General features: G+C 44.3%; 2 protein-coding genes across 3 annotated transcripts in view; one reads left to right on the forward strand and one right to left on the reverse strand.

Annotated features, from left to right (window-relative positions):
• Positions 1-294: 294 nt before the first annotated feature.
• On the reverse strand, positions 295-2,727 carry LOC149359111 (transmembrane protein 242). Its single transcript, XM_089571333.1, has 4 exons — positions 2,528-2,727; positions 2,294-2,394; positions 2,054-2,191; positions 295-1,675 (listed from the first exon to the last, which is right to left on the reverse strand). Exons 1-4 carry the CDS (start codon positions 2,595-2,597, stop codon positions 1,535-1,537), a joined length of 450 nt encoding a protein of 149 aa, XP_089427459.1. The 5' UTR covers positions 2,598-2,727; the 3' UTR covers positions 295-1,534.
• Positions 2,728-2,887: 160 nt separating this feature from the next.
• app (Palmitoyltransferase app) overlaps positions 2,888-18,308 on the forward strand; it is a 31,302-nt gene continuing 15,881 nt past the window's right edge. For both annotated transcript variants that reach the window (XR_016288755.1, XM_089571332.1), the window contains exons 1-8: positions 2,888-3,613; positions 8,049-8,209; positions 10,751-10,909; positions 12,013-12,150; positions 14,103-14,154; positions 15,983-16,085; positions 17,327-17,436; positions 17,762-17,852. Coding sequence is in view for 1 of the 2 variants with exons in the window: in XM_089571332.1 (XP_089427458.1) it covers positions 3,381-3,613; positions 8,049-8,209; positions 10,751-10,909; positions 12,013-12,150; positions 14,103-14,154; positions 15,983-16,085; positions 17,327-17,436; positions 17,762-17,852 (1,047 nt within the window). In the remaining variant the exon portion in view is untranslated. The remainder of the gene's footprint in view (positions 3,614-8,048; positions 8,210-10,750; positions 10,910-12,012; positions 12,151-14,102; positions 14,155-15,982; positions 16,086-17,326; positions 17,437-17,761; positions 17,853-18,308) is intronic.

An 18,308-nucleotide genomic window follows, 5' to 3' on the forward strand; every position in this document is an offset into this window, starting at 1 on the left:
CCTTCACTACGGCGTCTCTCATAACCTTAGTCGCTATGGGACGTTAAACCCCATAAACCAAACCAAACCGTCCCGAGGATTAAGTTTTGAAAACATTGTGTTGTCTTGAGGATGTCCTCTCCTTATTCTCGGCAAGTCCTCAATTAGTCCTGCTGTCCGCCCTTAGTATGTCCACAGGACATCCTCAAATTTCCTCTGAAGGACCTTCTTAGTCTGGTTTCAGGACGTCAGATGACGATTTAGCTCAGAGAATGTGGGTTATTTACTTAAATATTGTAGGCAGTGTGCACAGGGTTTGTGAAATGGCTTTAATTTTCCTTTTGTCTTGAATTTTGGCAAACATTTGGAAAAGTTTCGCCATGCTCAACAATTGACTAGTTCGTTCACCACATTTATTGGCACCTACAGGATTTTCATGTAATCTTTTCGTATAGCGACGACTATAACTCTCTCTGCAGTTGAATTCTGCTATGTACATGGAAAAGCCATTCTGACAAGTGGCCCAAAAATTTTAGCCCATACCCAACGCGGTGGCTCAGTGGTTAAGGCGCTCGTCTACCGAGCTGGAATACCAGAGTTCGAACCCGATTGCGGCAGCTTTGTTTTGATGGAGGGGAAACGCAAAAGGCGCCCATGTGCTGTGCGATGTCAGTGCATGTTCAAGCTCCCCAGGTGGTCGGAACTATTCTGAAGCCCTCCACTATGGCACCTCTTTCCCTCTTTCACTCCCACCTTCCCCACTTCACTTAAGGTGGTTTGGGTGTCCACTGTGATGTGAGACAATTACTGCACCACTTCCTTTCCTCAAAAACCAATTTTTTTAACCCCATCAGAAGCATGCAGTACATAAGACCAGGTTTAGAAGTCAAAGTATCTGAAGATATCTCAAGGCATATAAATTTTACTGTCACAATGTTTTCCCTCATTATATCCCTGTTGAACACATCCCTTTTAATAAACAAATAATGAAACCCGACTGCGAGAGATAAAGCTGGTTTTATCCGAGTTCAGTGTTACAATATTGTCTTGTGGTAGGACGTTTGTAGGACATTTGAGGACTTTTCATCCTCAAGTCATCCAGCAAAGCAAAAACTGAAGACATCCTCATGAGGACATTTGAAAGCGTGATACACTCCAAAATGTCCTGTTTTGGATGAGGTCGTTTCAGAACGTCCTCACAACATTTGGTATTGTCTAGGAAGGCCAGATTTCGAGACCTAAGCAACCCGTAAATGACGTCCTGGTGTGCTGTGTGGGCGCTCTAGAGGGTGTGTGGATGACGGTACAGTCCAAAAGAAGCTTCTGCATCTGTGCGCATCTCGGGTGTCCCAGGCTTAACTGTCTAAAGCAGTACCTAATCTACAAGGTCAACTCCAACACTTGGAAGCTGCAGCTGAATGTGCCTTTACTTTGCTCGAAGTTTAGGTGTGGCCTCAAGTTAACATTGCCTTCGATAAATTTGCTTCTTCTATGCTGCAAAAAAAAAGGCTTTTTTTTGTGTGTGCATGTAGACACCTGAAAAATACAGTGTGACCTATGTCCCTTTCTTTTTACCACTTTCTTCAATAACGTAATTCAAAAGGTCCCGCAATGAAGAAAATTCCGTTCGTCCTTGCGGCTCGTGCTTTGGTATCCGTGGCAGAAATGAGCCAGCCTTCTGCCTGAACTCTTGAAGCTGAAACGCAAGCAGAGGACAACTACAAGTAGCAGGTAAAGGAAGGGCACACAGCCAGAAATTATAACAAGAAAAGTCGAGCAGCGACGAAAAACGTTTGCATTTTGGAACCTGCCTCTGCTTATTCAAGGTAGTTGAGTTTTGGCGCGAGCACAAGGCACTCTGATTATAGCACCATATCGGTTTCGGTTCAAGGGGGCAAAAGGCGTTTTTGGAAAACGCTCAGCTTTAAATGCGATAGTCAGTAGACCCAATAGGCCTTTACAGTGGTTTCGCCGCTTGTAAGATTGACCGTAACGTCGCAATGACGACGTATCGGTGCTAAAGGTCAAGGACGGTTATGTATTCAGGCAATGAACAGCACTATGGTATACTTACATTAGAGACTCCCATCGCCTTCCACGACAAAAAGCAAAACAGAGAAAATCCTGTGACGGAATAGAGTGTTCCCCTTCCAAGGGCTCGTAACGCAAGTTTAGATCCACTCTCGTGCAGCTTCTGTGATGCAGTCAAACCCTGTAGAACAAAAAAAAAAAAAGAGAGAGAAAAGAATAAACATTCCTCCGGCTCTGACATACCGAAAAACTCAAGGCCCTTACAAATATTGGCATAACTTGCCTGAGCAAACGTTTCAGGGTCGCGTTTCTTCGCTTGCGCTAACGTCATCCCGAAGCCGAAAATTGCCGCCGCTCCGGCAACTCCAATAAGGAATGCAGCTTCTGGAATCAAAATGATAAAAAAAAAAATGCGCGCTGGCGGCTTGGGGATCGCCTGCTTACACTCTGCCTGCCCGCAGGTAATTATCAAGTGGCAGCGGAGACGACGCATGCACGGTTTCGAGCTCGCAACTACCTGCATATTTCTTCACAGTGCCAGTTTTATAGTCCTGCGTTGTTTTCTCCGGCTCTGCTGTATGACCCATCAGAACGAATTATAAATTTGAAAAACAATGCAGCATTGTAAGCAAGGGTCTACGCAGTTGACCACATGAGGCAATGACCACACCAACCACACTCGTTGCACCCATGCGTTGCACGTGCAACGAAAACTGCATTTGTTTTGATTTCTGAAGCCCTGGCCGTCTCAGTATATTTCAAACATTAGTGATGCGCTATGGCAGCACTATCAAAATATAGCACAGATAACGTTTACTGATCGTCATTTTGTGACATTAATATGTGTGCATTTTTATTATATGTGACAATAATTTTATTTAACAAGCTACTGTGTGTGCACAAAAAGCACGCTATGAATGCGCAAAGTTTCACAGCGCTCTCTTGCGGAGTCGGTTACTTTTTGCGGGTGGAAACTGCAGCTTTCTGCTGCTTGTGCTTGCATTTTTGACGCGAATCTGGCGAGTTCTGGCGAGTTCGACCGTGAGTCGCGGTCTTCGTGGTCCACGTTCTTTTTAGTCGTCGAATATTTTCGGCATGTAGGCAGTTTTCTTCGCCGAAACAGTGGAGGCAATGTCCATGCAACCATTTCTCTCCTCCGGCTGTTGTGAACACCGTATCTCGTCGTGACCCCTTTGCCGTGTGATGTGTGGATGGACGGTGTTTTCTCCGAGGTTACGCGTCTCCCTAAGCCTAGCCCACGCTCCGTGCTACCTTGTCGGCCTCATGAATGGTGATTCCCGCTCGGGAAGGCTCTAGCAAAGCAGCACCGGGCAGAGGTTTGAGGGCATCGGCCGCGCAGCCGCCAACCGATGGTAGGCGAGGCCACTTACTCCAAGGTTTCGACTACACTGCCGTCCGGCATACCAGCCTTTGAGGACGGCCGCAACGGTAACATGCCGCAAGTGGTCAAGAAATGGCAAGTCTTCCCCGGAAGAAACAAGTTTTACTGCGATGGCAGGCTCATGATGGCGAGACAGACCGGTGTGTTTCTCGTCACCGTCGTGCTCATCGTTGGGACGTGCACGCTGTTTTTTGTGTGCGAGTGAGTAGACCCGACTGTTTTCGTGCTTGTCACTGGGATCCATCGCCCGATCCGTACTTTGCTGCCTATTCTCCTATAACCATTCGTGCGTGTCGACGGGCACGCAATTTGTAGGCCGACGTCACTGCTTCTAGGCCGGCGTCAGTGCCAGCGCCGCGTTATCTTTTCTAAGCACCACTTTGTATCCACCAAACCTGTCATTCCAGTTCGCTCTCGTTTTGCACCAGCGTAATTGTGTTTAGCGGTCACTCCTTCACTTGCACAAGCTGCCCTGCGCCGTTAATTCGATTTGGAGTATAACTACGGCATATATAGCGGAATTTGACACGTATTTTCGATGGCTCTGTGAAGGGTTCTGTTTTGACACTGCTTTGGCGGCAGGCGGCGGCTAGTGTAAAAGCCTGCGTTACGGCGTCTGGGGGAAAACCTGGGAGTCATTGCGATTTAAAATTAAAACATAGACCATTTACTACTTAGTGTTTGTACTCATTACGCCACCTCTACTGGCTGGTAATGCTTTGACAGCTTTTGGGGTGTGTAGTAAACGTGACTCACAGGATGAGGCATTGCTGACGGTAGGTAAGATAAACTCAGTATGCTTTTATGTATGAATGACTGTTGTCTAACCATATTTAGGTTTGATTGGGAGAATGGGTTTACTTTCGTATGTTTGCATCAGAGATGTGTAGATGTGTCATAAGCTGTCAGGTTTACTTCATGGCTCCTGGGCACAGTTTCAATCGGCATTTTTGTGTGTCACTCCCATAGAAGTGTGGCTACCACAGTCAGCTGTTGAACTGGCAGTCCGGTGCTCAGCAGCAGACTGCTTTTGGTACATGAGCCACCATTGCGAGTTATTTTTGTTTATATAGGCCATTGCAAGTCGCTGCGGTGGCTCACTGGTAATGGTGCTCGGCTGCTGACCCGCAAGACGCAGGTTCGATCCCACAGGTGGTCGGATTTTGATGAAGGTGAAATTCTAGAGGCCCATGTACTGTACAATGTCATTGCACGTTAAAGATCCCAAGTGGTCGAAATTTCCGGAGCCATTCATGAGGCGTCCCTCATAGCCTGACTCGCTTTCGGACGTTCAACCCCTAAAACCATAGGCCATTACACCAAAACAGATACAGACGTCCTTCCTGGTTATAGGGTTGCCTGGTTTGCACTTTTACTTCAGATGCAGGCTTCATTTAATTGCTGATTTTGACCAGTACTAAGTTCAGCATTGGTACGTTGCCTGGTCCATTCAGAAAGATTCATGTTAGTCTTCTAATAGGCTTGCAGTAAGTATGTGACATTTGGAAGCAAAAATGATTGATGCCGTCTATCACAGATACGACAACACCTCTGCAAGAAAAAAAAACAAGGAAAGCGTGTACTTTTTTGCGTGGTGCTTTGTCTGTCAACCCTTATGTGCGAAAAATTCTGGAATTTGAAAAAAATATTTTTCAATATAAAATGTTTATTTCACTTCACAGTTCAGAATCATGCTTTTATTGGAGTAAATATCTTTCTCAACAGTGACTTTTGAGCCATCTTACAATGTAAAATATTGGGCAGATTTTCAGCCTGCTACGTGTGGTAAAGCTTCAGACATTTGACAGAAGCCTAAAGTCACATTTCTCAGCAGCGTCCCTCATAGCCTGAGTTGCTTTGGGACGTTAAACCCCAATAAACCAAACATTTCTCAGCACGTGCAGTGGTTTTCTTGGGACAGTGCGCAAAAACTATTTGTTTTTCTTGCAGATATACAGCGCAATCAATAAGGTCGAATTTTAAAAAAATGATGTCCAGGGAAGAGTGTCGGATCTTTCTGAGCGCACACAAAGCACAAAATTGAATGCACACAACACAACCGTTGCGTAGGAAAAGTTTATACCCTTTTGAATCCATGCTAGTTGGTGCAAGCTTTTCCGCAATACATTTTTACAGTTACTGTGCAAAAAAAATTTGGGGGGCAGGGGGACACTTAAGGGTATGATGCGACAGCTTAGTGGGTTAATGCCCATATATGCAGAATTGGTCATTCTCTGCTTAACGTTCGCCCCGCCGCGGTGGCTCAGTGGTTACGGCGCTCGGCCTGTGACCCGAAAGACGCGGGTTCGATTCCGGCCGCGGCGGCTGAATTTCTTGAAGGCGAAATTCTAGAAGCCCGTGTGGTGTGCGATGTCAGTGCATGTTAAAGAAGCCCAGGTGGTCGAAATTTCCGAAGCCCTTCACTACGGCATCTCTCATAGCCTCAGTCGCTTTGGGACGTTAAACCCCAATAAACCAAACCAATCTATTTAACATTCATAGATCCCTGGGAGTCCTCATACCAAATCCTGGCGCAGTGATGCAGCGGTTAAGCAATGCGCCACTGCCCTGCAATGGCAGGCGCTGCCACCGATGGGGCTTGTGCGGCCCAGGTTTCTCTTGCGGCGCAACATCTAGTGGTCGGTTATTAATTTAAAGGGACAGTGAGGAGAGCACTATTAATATTTTTTTTATAGCAAAATCCGATAGTTCGGCATGTCATGGCTTTGTTGCCACTTGGCCGGCAGCGAAAGATGCATTTATTTCTAAGAAATTTGGATTTGAAGTTGAAAAAGTTTTTCCCGCCGCTCTGATTCAAACTTGGGATTCTCCTATGACGACACAGGACTAAGCGACGTGAAACATGACGTGAACATGACGGGACGCAGACTCCGTGATTTCTGGCGGCCAGCAGTGCGGCCTAGCAGCAACCGAAAAGAAAGCTACTGCCGGCCGCACGTTGAAGGCATCTATCGGCTATTGCGGCCGTCGCTACAGTCGCTTCGCTTGCGTTTGCACTGGCGTTTTGCCAGCGTTACGATGGATCTTGTTCTCGAAGTCGTCAACGAAGTTCTCGCAAATAGACACCTTTAGCATACCGTGTACCTTGTTACCGCTAGCGGGATACCGGGAGCCAGCCTCACGCCGGTGAGCAGGCGCTGATTGATCCCGATGCTTCAGGCGCGCGCGTAGCTGCCGGGCACCTGGCGCCATCTGGCGACGTCAAGGAGATTTGCGCATGCATTGGCTGCGCCTCAGTGATTTGTGGCACCTCGTCTTCTAGTGTTGCTAGAACCATTGGTTCTAGCAACACTAGAAGACGAACACTAAAACCATTGGTTCTAGCAACACTGTTGTGTCCTATAACGTCATCATGCTTGCACTTGCGAGTTTGGCCTGTGGCGGCGATACCTGTATTTTGGTTCTTGCTCTTTTCTACGTTACAAGAGCTATGTTGTCAGTATGAGTGGCGTTTTTGTAATCCGGAGCTGGTATTCTGTCGATACAAGCCAACTTCAATTTCTCCTCAGTGTCCCTTTAACTGCCACTTGCCACGGTGGGCAGGCTGTGACGATGCCACAAGATTACGTGACCTAGGCGGTTTACCTGCCTCCCAGGTTGCTTCTCTGGGGATTTTTCACTCATGATCAATGATTCCGACAACAGATTTTTTGCGACACGAGCTCCTTAACGCTGTTGCGTGAAAAGCAGTGGCCTGCCGGTAGGATGCTAGGCATATACGGTTTAAGCTTTCACTAATTGTACCTTTAGTGTGGTGTCGACTTAGGCGATGGGTCATTGAATTAATTTTGGTCATAGTAATAAGTAACATATCAAATATTGCATAGAGTCCACCACATACTTTCACCTCTGTGTGGAATGAGTGTAAATTCGAGTGCTGTTTAGGCAAGGTGACTGGTATATAAACCGAACAGAAACATTCCCCTGTGCTTTCCTCAATTCCAGTGACTGTTGGCTTTCTTCATGTGTGTGTAGTTACAATGCTCTCAATTCCTTATCCTTGTCTGCTAGTTACCTGAACGAGGGTCTCTGTTCTTGCAGTATTGATGCCACAGGAAGTGTAAGGGGGTTCTACACAGTTGCCTCCCTCGCCATTTGATCACATTTTGCGTGGCACTTGCACTATATAACCGGACATTCCAGTGTCTGCCGCTATTGTCGATGGTGGTACTGGTAAACTCTCAAAGGTTAGGTTACATGAAACATACACTCAAAAGCAGAAGAGTGGATAGTGTCGTCCTAGCTCGGTTGGTAGAACACCGCATGCAACAAGCAGAGGTTGTGGAATCTGATCCCAGTGGTGGCATGTAGTTTAATCATTTACTTTTTATGTTATCGTTTAGCTAAAAAATGGTTACACTGCTAATTTCCCATTTATCAACACCACAAGAAAAAGAAAACATTCATTCACCTGTGCTTTCCTCAATTTCAGTGATTGTTGACTTTGTTCATTTGCATTTTCTATTAGTGTCGTTTCATTTGGTACATCTATTCTGCACTTGGCATTTCACCAGATGATCTTGTCTTCATTGTGGCAGTGCCATTTTGTTTTGCTGTGACCAGCTTGTAAACCTGCCCTACTTTGTTGAGCACTTGCTGTGTGTTTCTATTGCAGTTGCCCCTACTTGGCCCGTGAGATTAGCCCCGCCATCCCAGCAGTGGCAGCAGTGTTGTTCCTATTTGTGATGTCGGCTCTGTTTAGGACTAGCTTCAGTGACCCTGGGGTCATTCCTAGGGCCAGCCCTGAAGAAGCAGCGGACATAGAAAAACAAATAGGTGAGAGAGTGGCTTTTTTCAAGCATTTCATCACGGTATATTCAACAGAGATTGATTATGTTCTTCTAAGGTGCTGGGCAGAAATTGCGGAGACTCGAATCTCTCTGTGCAGAGCCCATAAGGGATTCAGTTATGTTTGTCATTTCTATGTTATTCGTGCATTTTGTGAAACAAGGTTGCATTGCATATCAGGTTTTTCTAAGAGCAAGTGGTCTGGTGCTACATATCAGTTGTGTTTAAAGTGAATAGGCCACAAAGAACGACTTGCATTTAGTGCTGATGGAGCTGTGTAACATTCATGCTGAGACACATCTCGCTGCGTTTTTCCTGTAAAATGAGACACATGCACAACATTCTAGTCTGTATTTTTTCTTTGTTTTAAGGGCAATTTGTTGTTTGAGGCCCACTGTATTGCTCCAGAGTCACGATTGTAGTTTCATTTTTCTTCCCAACTTGCTATAACCGTGCCTGTTTCACTTCGCCCTGCAGTGGGTGTAGTCAGGCTGCTGATGATGGTGATGTGGCATGACAGCTCAGGGGTGGATTTATGGTCACTCTTTGCACCATGCATTTCATAAGCTTTTTTTCATCGAAAAATTGGTGGTCAGCATGGTTTTCCTATGTAAAATTTCTCACCTGGGGAAGGGGGGCATGACTGCTCCCTCCACACCCCTCATAAATCTGCCCCTGTGTCAGCTCATGTGTGATAGCAGAGCAGTCTGCCCTTGTTGTCGTATTGGTGAGCGAACTGTGTCAAGGTGCCTTTCTTTTCGTGCTTGGGGGAAATGAGTTTGAAATGGTGCCTTCTGTGCAGTAAAATTCAGGGGGGCACTTTGTTGACCTAAAGTGCAGTAAGGCTTAAGCACGGTGTTGCTGCTTGTGTCACTGATGTGTTGTTAAGGTATTAAGCTTCGCCTCTTAGATTTAAATGCGACAGTGTCTTGCAACGCTGCCGAGGAGTCCACAGAACGCCATCGCCCGTTCGGTTCTACGCCTTGCTCATCAGTAACTTGTTTTTTGAGGAAAGGAAATTATCTGTTTCGCATATCTCGGTGGACACCTGAACCTCGTGGTAATGCGAAGGGTGGAAGATGGGAGTGAACGAAGACACCGCATTAAGGCCTTTGTTCATTCCAAACCATCGAGCAGGCATGGCAGAGTGGTAGCATGCTCGTCTCGCACTCCGGAGACCGGGGTTTGCTTCCTGAACTCGACCAATTTCCTACTCGGTTTTATTTATTTATCTGGCCTGATTAGAAAGGTTAATTAGGCTAATTGTGGGTAAATTAAGCAATTAACTAAACTCAGTCCAACTTACTTGGAGCATCACTATACGATCCCTTCAATTGGTTGCATGGTTACTAACCAAAGTACAATTGCCCCATTTGAAATGCGTGCACTTGATGTCACAACCGTTTCGACCAATTGAAAAGCGCGAAATTTCTGTCGACAACTACTGCTTACAACGATGAGGCATTAAAGGCTTCCGCCTTAATACATAAATGAAAGACAAAGCCTACAGAACATAAGCGGCGACAATTTACACTCGAATTATAAGCCCCGCTTAACCCTTTAATGGCCATATTATTTCCCAAAAAAACGTGCTAAAATCGCCAAATTGTTTTGGCTTTTTTTAGTGGAAATGACTGTTTTCAGGCTTGAGATATAAAGCGAAACGTTTTTCAGAGACGACTACCACCCTGTAGTGTTGAAAACTGCAACCAATGCAATTGCTGACCATAACTTGTCTTTGGCGGTGGAGGCAGGGCAACGTCGGGCCTGATGAATGGGACTCATCATTGGTGACATTCTCCCATGACGAGTACAGCTTATGGTTTGTGGTTAAAGGGTTAACCAAGTGGAGGTGTGATATTGGATTGGTTGAGGTCAAGAAATAGTTGAGAAGTCCTTTTGTGGTTTACCCGCTGCAGTGGCTCAGTGGTTAGGCCTCTCGACTACTGAGCTGGAGTTTCCAGGTTCAAACCCGGCTGCGGCAGCCAAATGCAGAAAGGTGCCCGTGTGCTGTGAGATGTCAGTGCAGGTTAAAGATCCCCAGGTGGTCGAAATCATTCCAGAGCGCTCCACTGCTACACTCTTTCTTCCTTTCTTCTCTCACTCCCTCCTTTATTCCCTCCCTTATGGGGCAGTTCTGGTGTCCACAGGGATGACCACTTAGTGGTGACCACTTAGTGGGTGGGTTGGAAAAAATACATTGGAAAGGGCAAGCCTTCCAAGGAGAGGGTAGTGGGCTCGAGTCTTTCTGTACCAGGAAAGAAACACTAGAAAAAACACTGCCCTAGTGTTTCCCTGTGACCTGTCAGTGAAGCTGGCAACATTCAGCGGTACCCACCAAGGAATGTAACTCTGAAAAATAGCGAGACATGCCTATCCTTGTTATGTGCATGGTACGACGAATGAGCCTTGGGAGGAAATTTTCTCAAGGCTTTACTTTGATGCTTGGCTGGCTCGAGCATGTCTACGCATGGTCGCTTCTCTTTTTAATGAAAATGCCTAACCAGCTGTGTGTTTTTCCTGTGCCAGAGGTGCCAAATGGGTCAAGTTCCCCAACGTTCCGGCCACCTCCCCGCACCAAAGAAGTAGTGGTGAGCGGCCAAACAGTAAAGCTAAAGTATTGCTTTACGTGCAAAATATTCCGGCCTCCAAGGGCGTCTCATTGCAGCCTTTGTGACAATTGCGTGGGTAAGTTTCTCTGAAAAATAGTGGTGTCTTCAGTGTGCCAAGAATAGCACTGTCGCTTATATTGAAAGTATAAAGCATCTCCTAAATTTTCATTGTTGGAGTTTGCATACTTTGTTAGTTTTATATTTAGGAAAGTGAGTGTGCCTAATTGCTCAAGTTAGCAAAGTTCATTTTCTTCATGATATTTTGGGTGGTAACTGGATGTTTATTGCAGTGAATTATGGCATTTTTTTTTTTCTGATCATTGCAGTGCATTCATCAATGAAAAAATGTGGTACTAATATTTACACTCGTTAACATAGCAGCAGGAAGGTTTACGCAGTATCATGTTCAAATCTTAGTTAACAAATTTCGGTATTTCATTTGTGTGATGCTTTAAAATTACACATCAGGATTGCAGTGCATTCATCAATGAAAAAATGTGGTACTATTATTTACACTCGTTAACATAGCAGCAGGAAGGTTTACGCAGTATCATGTTCAAATCTTAGTTAACAAATTTCGGGCATTTCATTTGTGTGATGCTTTAAAATTACACATCGGGATGTCTGCAGGAATCGGCTGATGGAGCAGGCATTAAGTGTCGTGTTGATATTTATTTTGTAGCGTCCACTTATCTTTTGGCATGTTTGTACTTGTATTTTTTGTGGTTAGCGGTGTAGCAGTTAGGGAGTAATGAAATGTTAACAACCACCTGATCACAGCTGTATGGCTACAAAGGAAATCTGATAGCTTTCTTGGAAGCTTTGCAGCTGAAAAAAAAAAAAAAAAAGGAAACTCTTAGCTTTCCTTTGTAGCCTTTGTAGCTTTCCTTTGTAGGCTGTGCTTACTGACGCTACTTATTAATAACTCCCTAATCGAAATCTGCTTCAACTTGAGGGTTCTCCCCAAAAATACACTTGATTAGCATTTAATCGTTTTGATACTTTAGGCCTGGATTGTCTTTATTATTTGTTACCATAGGGCTCTTCCTTCTTCGTTTCTTACTGCTTGCTTTGTTTTCGCCCACACCCAAAATCAATTAATTTTTGTCAACAGGATTGAACCTTGTGACATCTGCTTGATCCCTTCCTAATTTACTCTTTCTTTCTTTTCTTTTTCAGAGAGATTTGATCACCACTGCCCTTGGGTAGGAAATTGTGTAGGGAAGAGGAACTACCGATTCTTTTATGTATTCATCATCTCCCTTGCCTTCCTGTGTGTCTTTGTGTTTTCCTGTGTCATCACGCACATCGTTTATGGTGAGTCAAACACCGTTGCCTTCTTACCTTCTGCGGCGTGAAGCATGTACAATTATTTACTGTGCACCCTCTTAATGTTATTTTAACCCACTGATGATGTCAGTAGAAATCTAATAAGTATATGTGCGCTTGTCTTTCCTCAAAGTGTGAAATTAACCAGGAAACTGTAGATTAGGCTCTTTTGTCAAAATGCGTTCCAAGCTCTACTTCACTGTATTTAGTCCTCTATAGCACATCACAAAAAAATATTAATAAAAAGGAACGCATGGGTCAAGCAACCCCAATCATTAGTGTTCTAATAGATTACCAGTTGGCTCAAACCGAAACTTTAAGATGTTAAATGTAGTAGATATTGTGGGCTGCCTTGATTTTCGGACGCAAGCTCTTACGCATATCTGGGGTCGAATTGACCACTTTCCATGCGAAGCTAGTGCCACAGTATTTCTCCATGCTTGATGAAATTTATAGTGGAATTATATGAGGGGCAAGATGCATAGGACCACAACTGACATCAGTGAAATTGTGTGGTTTGTAATGCAGTCAGTGATGACATAGTTCTGTTTTGTGCAGAGACTTTCAATACTCTCCGCCAAATGCACTCTAGCAACCCAGTTTGTCAGACTCCCCGCCACTTCATCCAAGCTTTCCTTACTCTGTCTATTTGAAGGAAGTAACTTATGCATGATTGAGAATGTCAACTTTGGGGTTTAAAAAGTGGCCGCAGGTCCCTGTTGCTAGGATGTGTTCTAATGGTTTTTGATCAGCCAGCATCATACGAACACCACACTGTCTGCTCACTTATGCTATCATAAACAAATGTTTATGGGATGCTCGTGTTTGGGAACAAATTTATTGCAGCGCTGCCGTGCCACCCGGTCACTTGGTATTGATACCAGTGCATGGAGCATGCAAGTCCCTTTGTACTTGCAGGCATTTTGGGTGATTGGCTTGAGGTACTCTGCCGAAATAATTTTGTTCCTGCTCACCTGCAGCCTGTAAACTTTCACTGCTTTTTTGTTTGCTAGAAGGCCATTTTTAGATCTAAAACTTAATTTTTGCCAAATTAGGAGGTGCGTTTAAAATAATGGAGGGCACGTGCTCTTGGTACTCATTTCACTGAATGATTTTGAAGGATACTCATTTCACTGAAGGATTTTGAAAGCCTTTAAATGGATAGTTTGTTGACTCGATGGCCAGTTTAGTGTTTCTACTTTTTACAAACAGCTTTAATAGCCATTGAGTTTTTTATCAAGTTGGCAGAAGATGTTAGGATATTAAGGTCCTGACAGTGGCAGTAGCATGTACTTGAATGTTGTTTGCTCAAAGCCACACATTGCAAAGTAACAGTTGCAGCAGAGAAATCACGAGTGGTTTATTTATCTTGTTAAAAGTTACTTTCTCTTTGAAGTAAGAGATAGTCTTGTTCGAAAATGTTCACTAGTCAGCAGACTATTGGTGTGGGTAGAAAAGCTGACATCGGCCATTCAAAGAGGCCTTGAGTCTAACCGTAGCATCTTCTGAATTACTTCTATTATAGACATTCTGTTCATTATCCATTTAAGTTAGAGTCGTGGCTTGATTGTTTTCGTGTGAGCAATATCTTATTGATGGTATTGATTACGGACCTCTCACTAGCAGTCGCCTTTGGCGTGTATCATTTTTTTGTCCGTGAGTACTGGATGTTCACTTGAAAATGCATATGTGCCATGGATGCTGCCAAATGCAATGCATTTAGCTTTTAAGAGACCTTTTCATTGTTTTCTTCTTTCACGCGGCACAAGGCAGCCAGTGTGTTCTACTCATTTGGCAGGAACATAACTGAGTATGCAGAGATGATTTTAGAGCACATGCACACACACATATACATGCACGTACACAGGGGGAGAGACAGAGTGCTTTGCTTGGGGTTATTGCAGCATAATTTTTCTGTTGTCTTTTTTGGTGTTTTTCAGTTGCTCGAGAACATGAATCGTACATAGAGGCGGTGAAGGAGACGCCAGCAAGATATCCTTTGTGCACTTGGTGTCTTTTACATAAAGTCTGCTGGGTGCGAGTTCCGACGTTGTATAGTTCTACAAGGCTGCAGTGCTTCATTTTATTGGATGTTTTGTTTGGGCATTGTGATTTGCTGATGGCCATGGAAACGTAGTCTCTTATTTGCTGCTTCTGTTTTCTGCATGCTTCAGCCTATGAAAGAACAGTTTGGGCTCACTGAATAATGTGATGAGGGCTTATTGGAACTTTAAGAGGGGCCACTGGTCTTGAAAAGAAAATTTTATTAATTTAGTCATAGTTATGAAATTTTCAGGGCACATGTATTTTTGTGCGCTGATTCTAGATATGTCATTTAATTTCATGTAAAACAGTTCCTTGAGCACTTATGCACTTTTTATGCAAGTATTTTGCATAATACAAGTAATAGGGTACTGAAGCTGCCACTTCAGAAACAGGAATACGCATTTTCCTTCTGATTTCTGAAGCGACAACTTCAAAACTCTATAACTTAAGTTCTATGATAGGCAGGAAGACAATTTCACCCTTATTGTATTCCTTGGTGTCAAGAGATCCCAATGGCCAACATTTCAGCGAGTTTCCCGCTGCAAATTTTCTTCAAAACTCTCTGCAAAATACCAGCATAAAAAGTGTGTAAGTGCTCAAGGAATTGTTTTACATGAAACTAAATGACATATTTAGAATCGGCACACAAAAATACATATTCCCTGAAGATTTCGTAACTGTGACTTCATTAATAAAAATTTTTTTTCAAGACCAGTGTCCTCCCTTAACTTGACTGTTGAGTCAATAGTGAACAGTTATACAGTAGACTCCCGTTAAGACGAACTCGCTTAAGATGAACCCTTGGTTAAGATGAACAGTGGTGGTCATTTGTTTGGTTTCCCATAGAGTCAATGCAAAAAAAATCTGCTTAAGATGTACACTGCACACGTGCTAATTGGCTAAGATGAACTTTCACGACCAGCCGTGCCCAAGCCATGCAGCTTTATCGACCATTCGAGCAGTATTTCAGCGGAAGGAAAGAAAAAAAGCTAAAAAATTGAAAGCTTTTTTGCACCGCCGACGATCCATGTGACGCAGGGAGGCACAGAGACCTAACCACGTCTCCGTTGAAAGGGCGATTCTGTGAAAGCAGAACTGTCGCTGCTCCTCCCCTGTGAGGACACTGAAGGATATCTTGGAAGGTTAAGTGATATGCCTACGCTTGTAACAAGCAGACGATTTTCTCGACAGACACAAAAAAAAAATAACAGACTGGGCAACACTCAACAGTGCCTGATGCACTGCACTAGTAGTGCAATAAATGCTTATGTTGCAATTATTTTTTTCCTAAAAGACTATTTCATGGCTTTGTTCACATATACGAAGTATTTGGACACACACTGCATGCTCGAACATCATTTTAAGAAGCACTCCTAATTAGATGAACAGTCTTCATGGTCCCTCGGAGTTCGTCTTAAAGGGAGTCTACTGTACTTGTTGCAGTTGGTTTAAAGCTGGGACGGGTAGATGTTTGGGCTGGTACTTGTCCAGTTTCTTTGTGCGGTCAGGCTGTCGCACGCACCAAAAGCTGCCCATGGCATTTTAAAATGGACTATCAGCACACAAGTGCAGCTTGGGAACACAAAAGATTGTTTTATGACTCTCAGCACACAAATGCAGCTTTGGAACACTAAAAATTGTTTTATGTTGTCGGAGGGCAGTTGCTTGTTTGGCAAAGCTGGAAAGCAGCTTTAGCTCACGTATGCAGGCATATAGTGCAGGATGTTCTCATACATGCTGCTGTTTTATGCCTTGACTTGCCTTCCGGCATCACTGTGGTCGAAGGAGTGGTGTGTTTCTTCTCTGTGTGGTCCATAATGGGCTTGGCAGGCTTCCACACCTATCTCACTACGTCCAACCAGACTACCAATGAAGACGTAAGTGGCGATTGCATCTTTTCTGTGTAAAGCTTCTGCTCTGCGGAAATTATGCTTGCTTACGCAGAAAAAAAAAAGGGTACTACTTTTGCTGTGATGCATTGTAATTATGTGGAGAGCATTAAGGAACTTGAATCTTTACTACAAAGCCTTCTGCCGCCGCAGTGGCTCAGTGGTTATGGCACTCGGCTGCTGACCCGAAACACGCGGGTTCGATCCCGCCTGCGGTGGTCGAATTTCGATGAAGGCGAAATTCTAGAAGCCTGTGAACTGTGCGATGTCAGTGCACGTTGAAGAACCCCAGGTGGTCGAAATTTCCGGAGATTTCACTATGGCGTCCCTCATATCCTAAGTCGCTTTGGGACGTTAAACCCCCATAAACCAAACCTAACCCAAACAAAACTTTGAGAAAAATGAATGAAATTAGCAGCAAAAAAAGGCACAGTTATAAATTTAACTTGTGGAGCATTTGGTGAATGCTATTAAAAAGCATGCTCATGCACATACCTTTTTGGTTGCAGACACACAGTGCTTTGCACTGTGGCTAATACCTGAAAAGTACCATACTCCTGCTGATTGTGCTGAGATTTTATCAAAGTGTTTTTGAGTGTCATGGTTGGACAGGTAGTTAATACTAGTGAAGAGGTTCTACAAGAGTGCTCTCAGGTGCTGCGAATGAGCATGTTGAGCTGGTTGGTAATATACTATAGTGTTGAGGGGTTCTGCCAGAATGCTACTGAATAATAAGGGAGTAATTACTCATTGGCATCCACCCGAGCGCAGCCATCCGGCTACAAAGGAAAGCTGTACAGCTTTCTCAGAGACTTTGTAGTTAAAGAAAAATTCGTCCTGGTCCGGGGTTCGAACCCAGGACCACCGCTACACCGGAGCAGTCGCTCTACCAATTGAGCTAACCAGGACGGCAAGCTTATGGTAGGACGAGTGCGAATTGGAAGTGGGAACTGTGTTGGTCGAATGTTTAGGGGAATCCCCCAAGGTGGAGTAGATTTGTAATAAGGGAGTAATTACTCATTGCCAATGAGTAATTACTCCCTTATTACAAATCTACTCCACCTTGGGGGATTCCCCCTAAACATTCGACCAATGCTACTGAATGTTATGGTTTAGCATGTTTAATAGGTTAGTAATATTAGCCTTAAGAAATTCTACTAGAATGCTTTTGAGCATTGTGGTTAAGCATGTTAAGCAGGTTGGTAATGCGGTGTTTGTTGTATTCTTAGATCAAAGGCTCCTTCTCATCACGAAGAGGGCAGGATGTGTACAATCCATATAGCAAGGGCTCCTTCATCAGCAACTGTGTGCAAGTCCTGTGCAGCCCTGCTCCTCCAAGGTGAAAACTTTTGTTTGTATTAGTTTACAAATGTTCTTTAACGGCACTGGAAATAATATGTTCGAGTATTTTGCAGTTTACGCTTGTAAGGGAAATGGGACAGTAATTTGAGACCTGAGCTTTGGAGCTACTTTTACGAATTGGGACTATGTTGTTCGATTCTTGTGGACCAGAATTTGGAGGTTTTGCTTTCTATACCTGTTCACTGCTGTTATCACTAATTAATGTGAGCCTCATGTTTTATCCGTGACCTGTGCCACAAATTGTGTGAGTTCTCATGTTGGGAAAGCAACAGCTAATAATCCAGCTTCCTGTGTGCATGCAGCCTGATTGATCGACGAGGTGTGGTGATCCCAGACACCGGGCCCGTGCTAAGGGAGAGCTACGGCACCGTCAAGGCCTTCCATCTATCACGGGTGAGGGCGTGACTCAACTTATCGCAGTGGCTCGTGCATTCGTGAGTGATCATTTGGCTCCGTTACTAGTGAATAATCCATGGATTGGGTCCGACACAAACAGTGTCAGGAAATGTTACAGCAGTAGGTGCATAGGGGTCTGCCTATGCACCTACAAAAATTGACACAATGTAGTGTGTAATTTCAGAGAACAGTCACATTTTTCTGCTGGCCAGTGGAACAGTTAACCTGGTGAGCCTGGAGTGCAGGGCTGGAGAGCTTGCACTGTGGTCTTGTGACTGGCAGACATGGGAGGAGCGCATTCAGCATTTAGAGGGAGGGTTATGCAGTTCTGTTGCCATTACTTTCTTGCCTTAGGGGAGTCAAAGAGTGATATTTTCAGCTGTCTTTACACACTTCCTAAAAGTTATTGCTCTGCTTTTGTTAACAGGGCAGTGACAATTATTGTTAGCATTG

Source organism: Amblyomma mixtum, chromosome 2 (assembly GCF_055824585.1).
Source record: "Amblyomma mixtum isolate Tamu chromosome 2, ASM5582458v1, whole genome shotgun sequence".
Classification (NCBI taxonomy): domain Eukaryota; kingdom Metazoa; phylum Arthropoda; class Arachnida; order Ixodida; family Ixodidae; genus Amblyomma; species Amblyomma mixtum.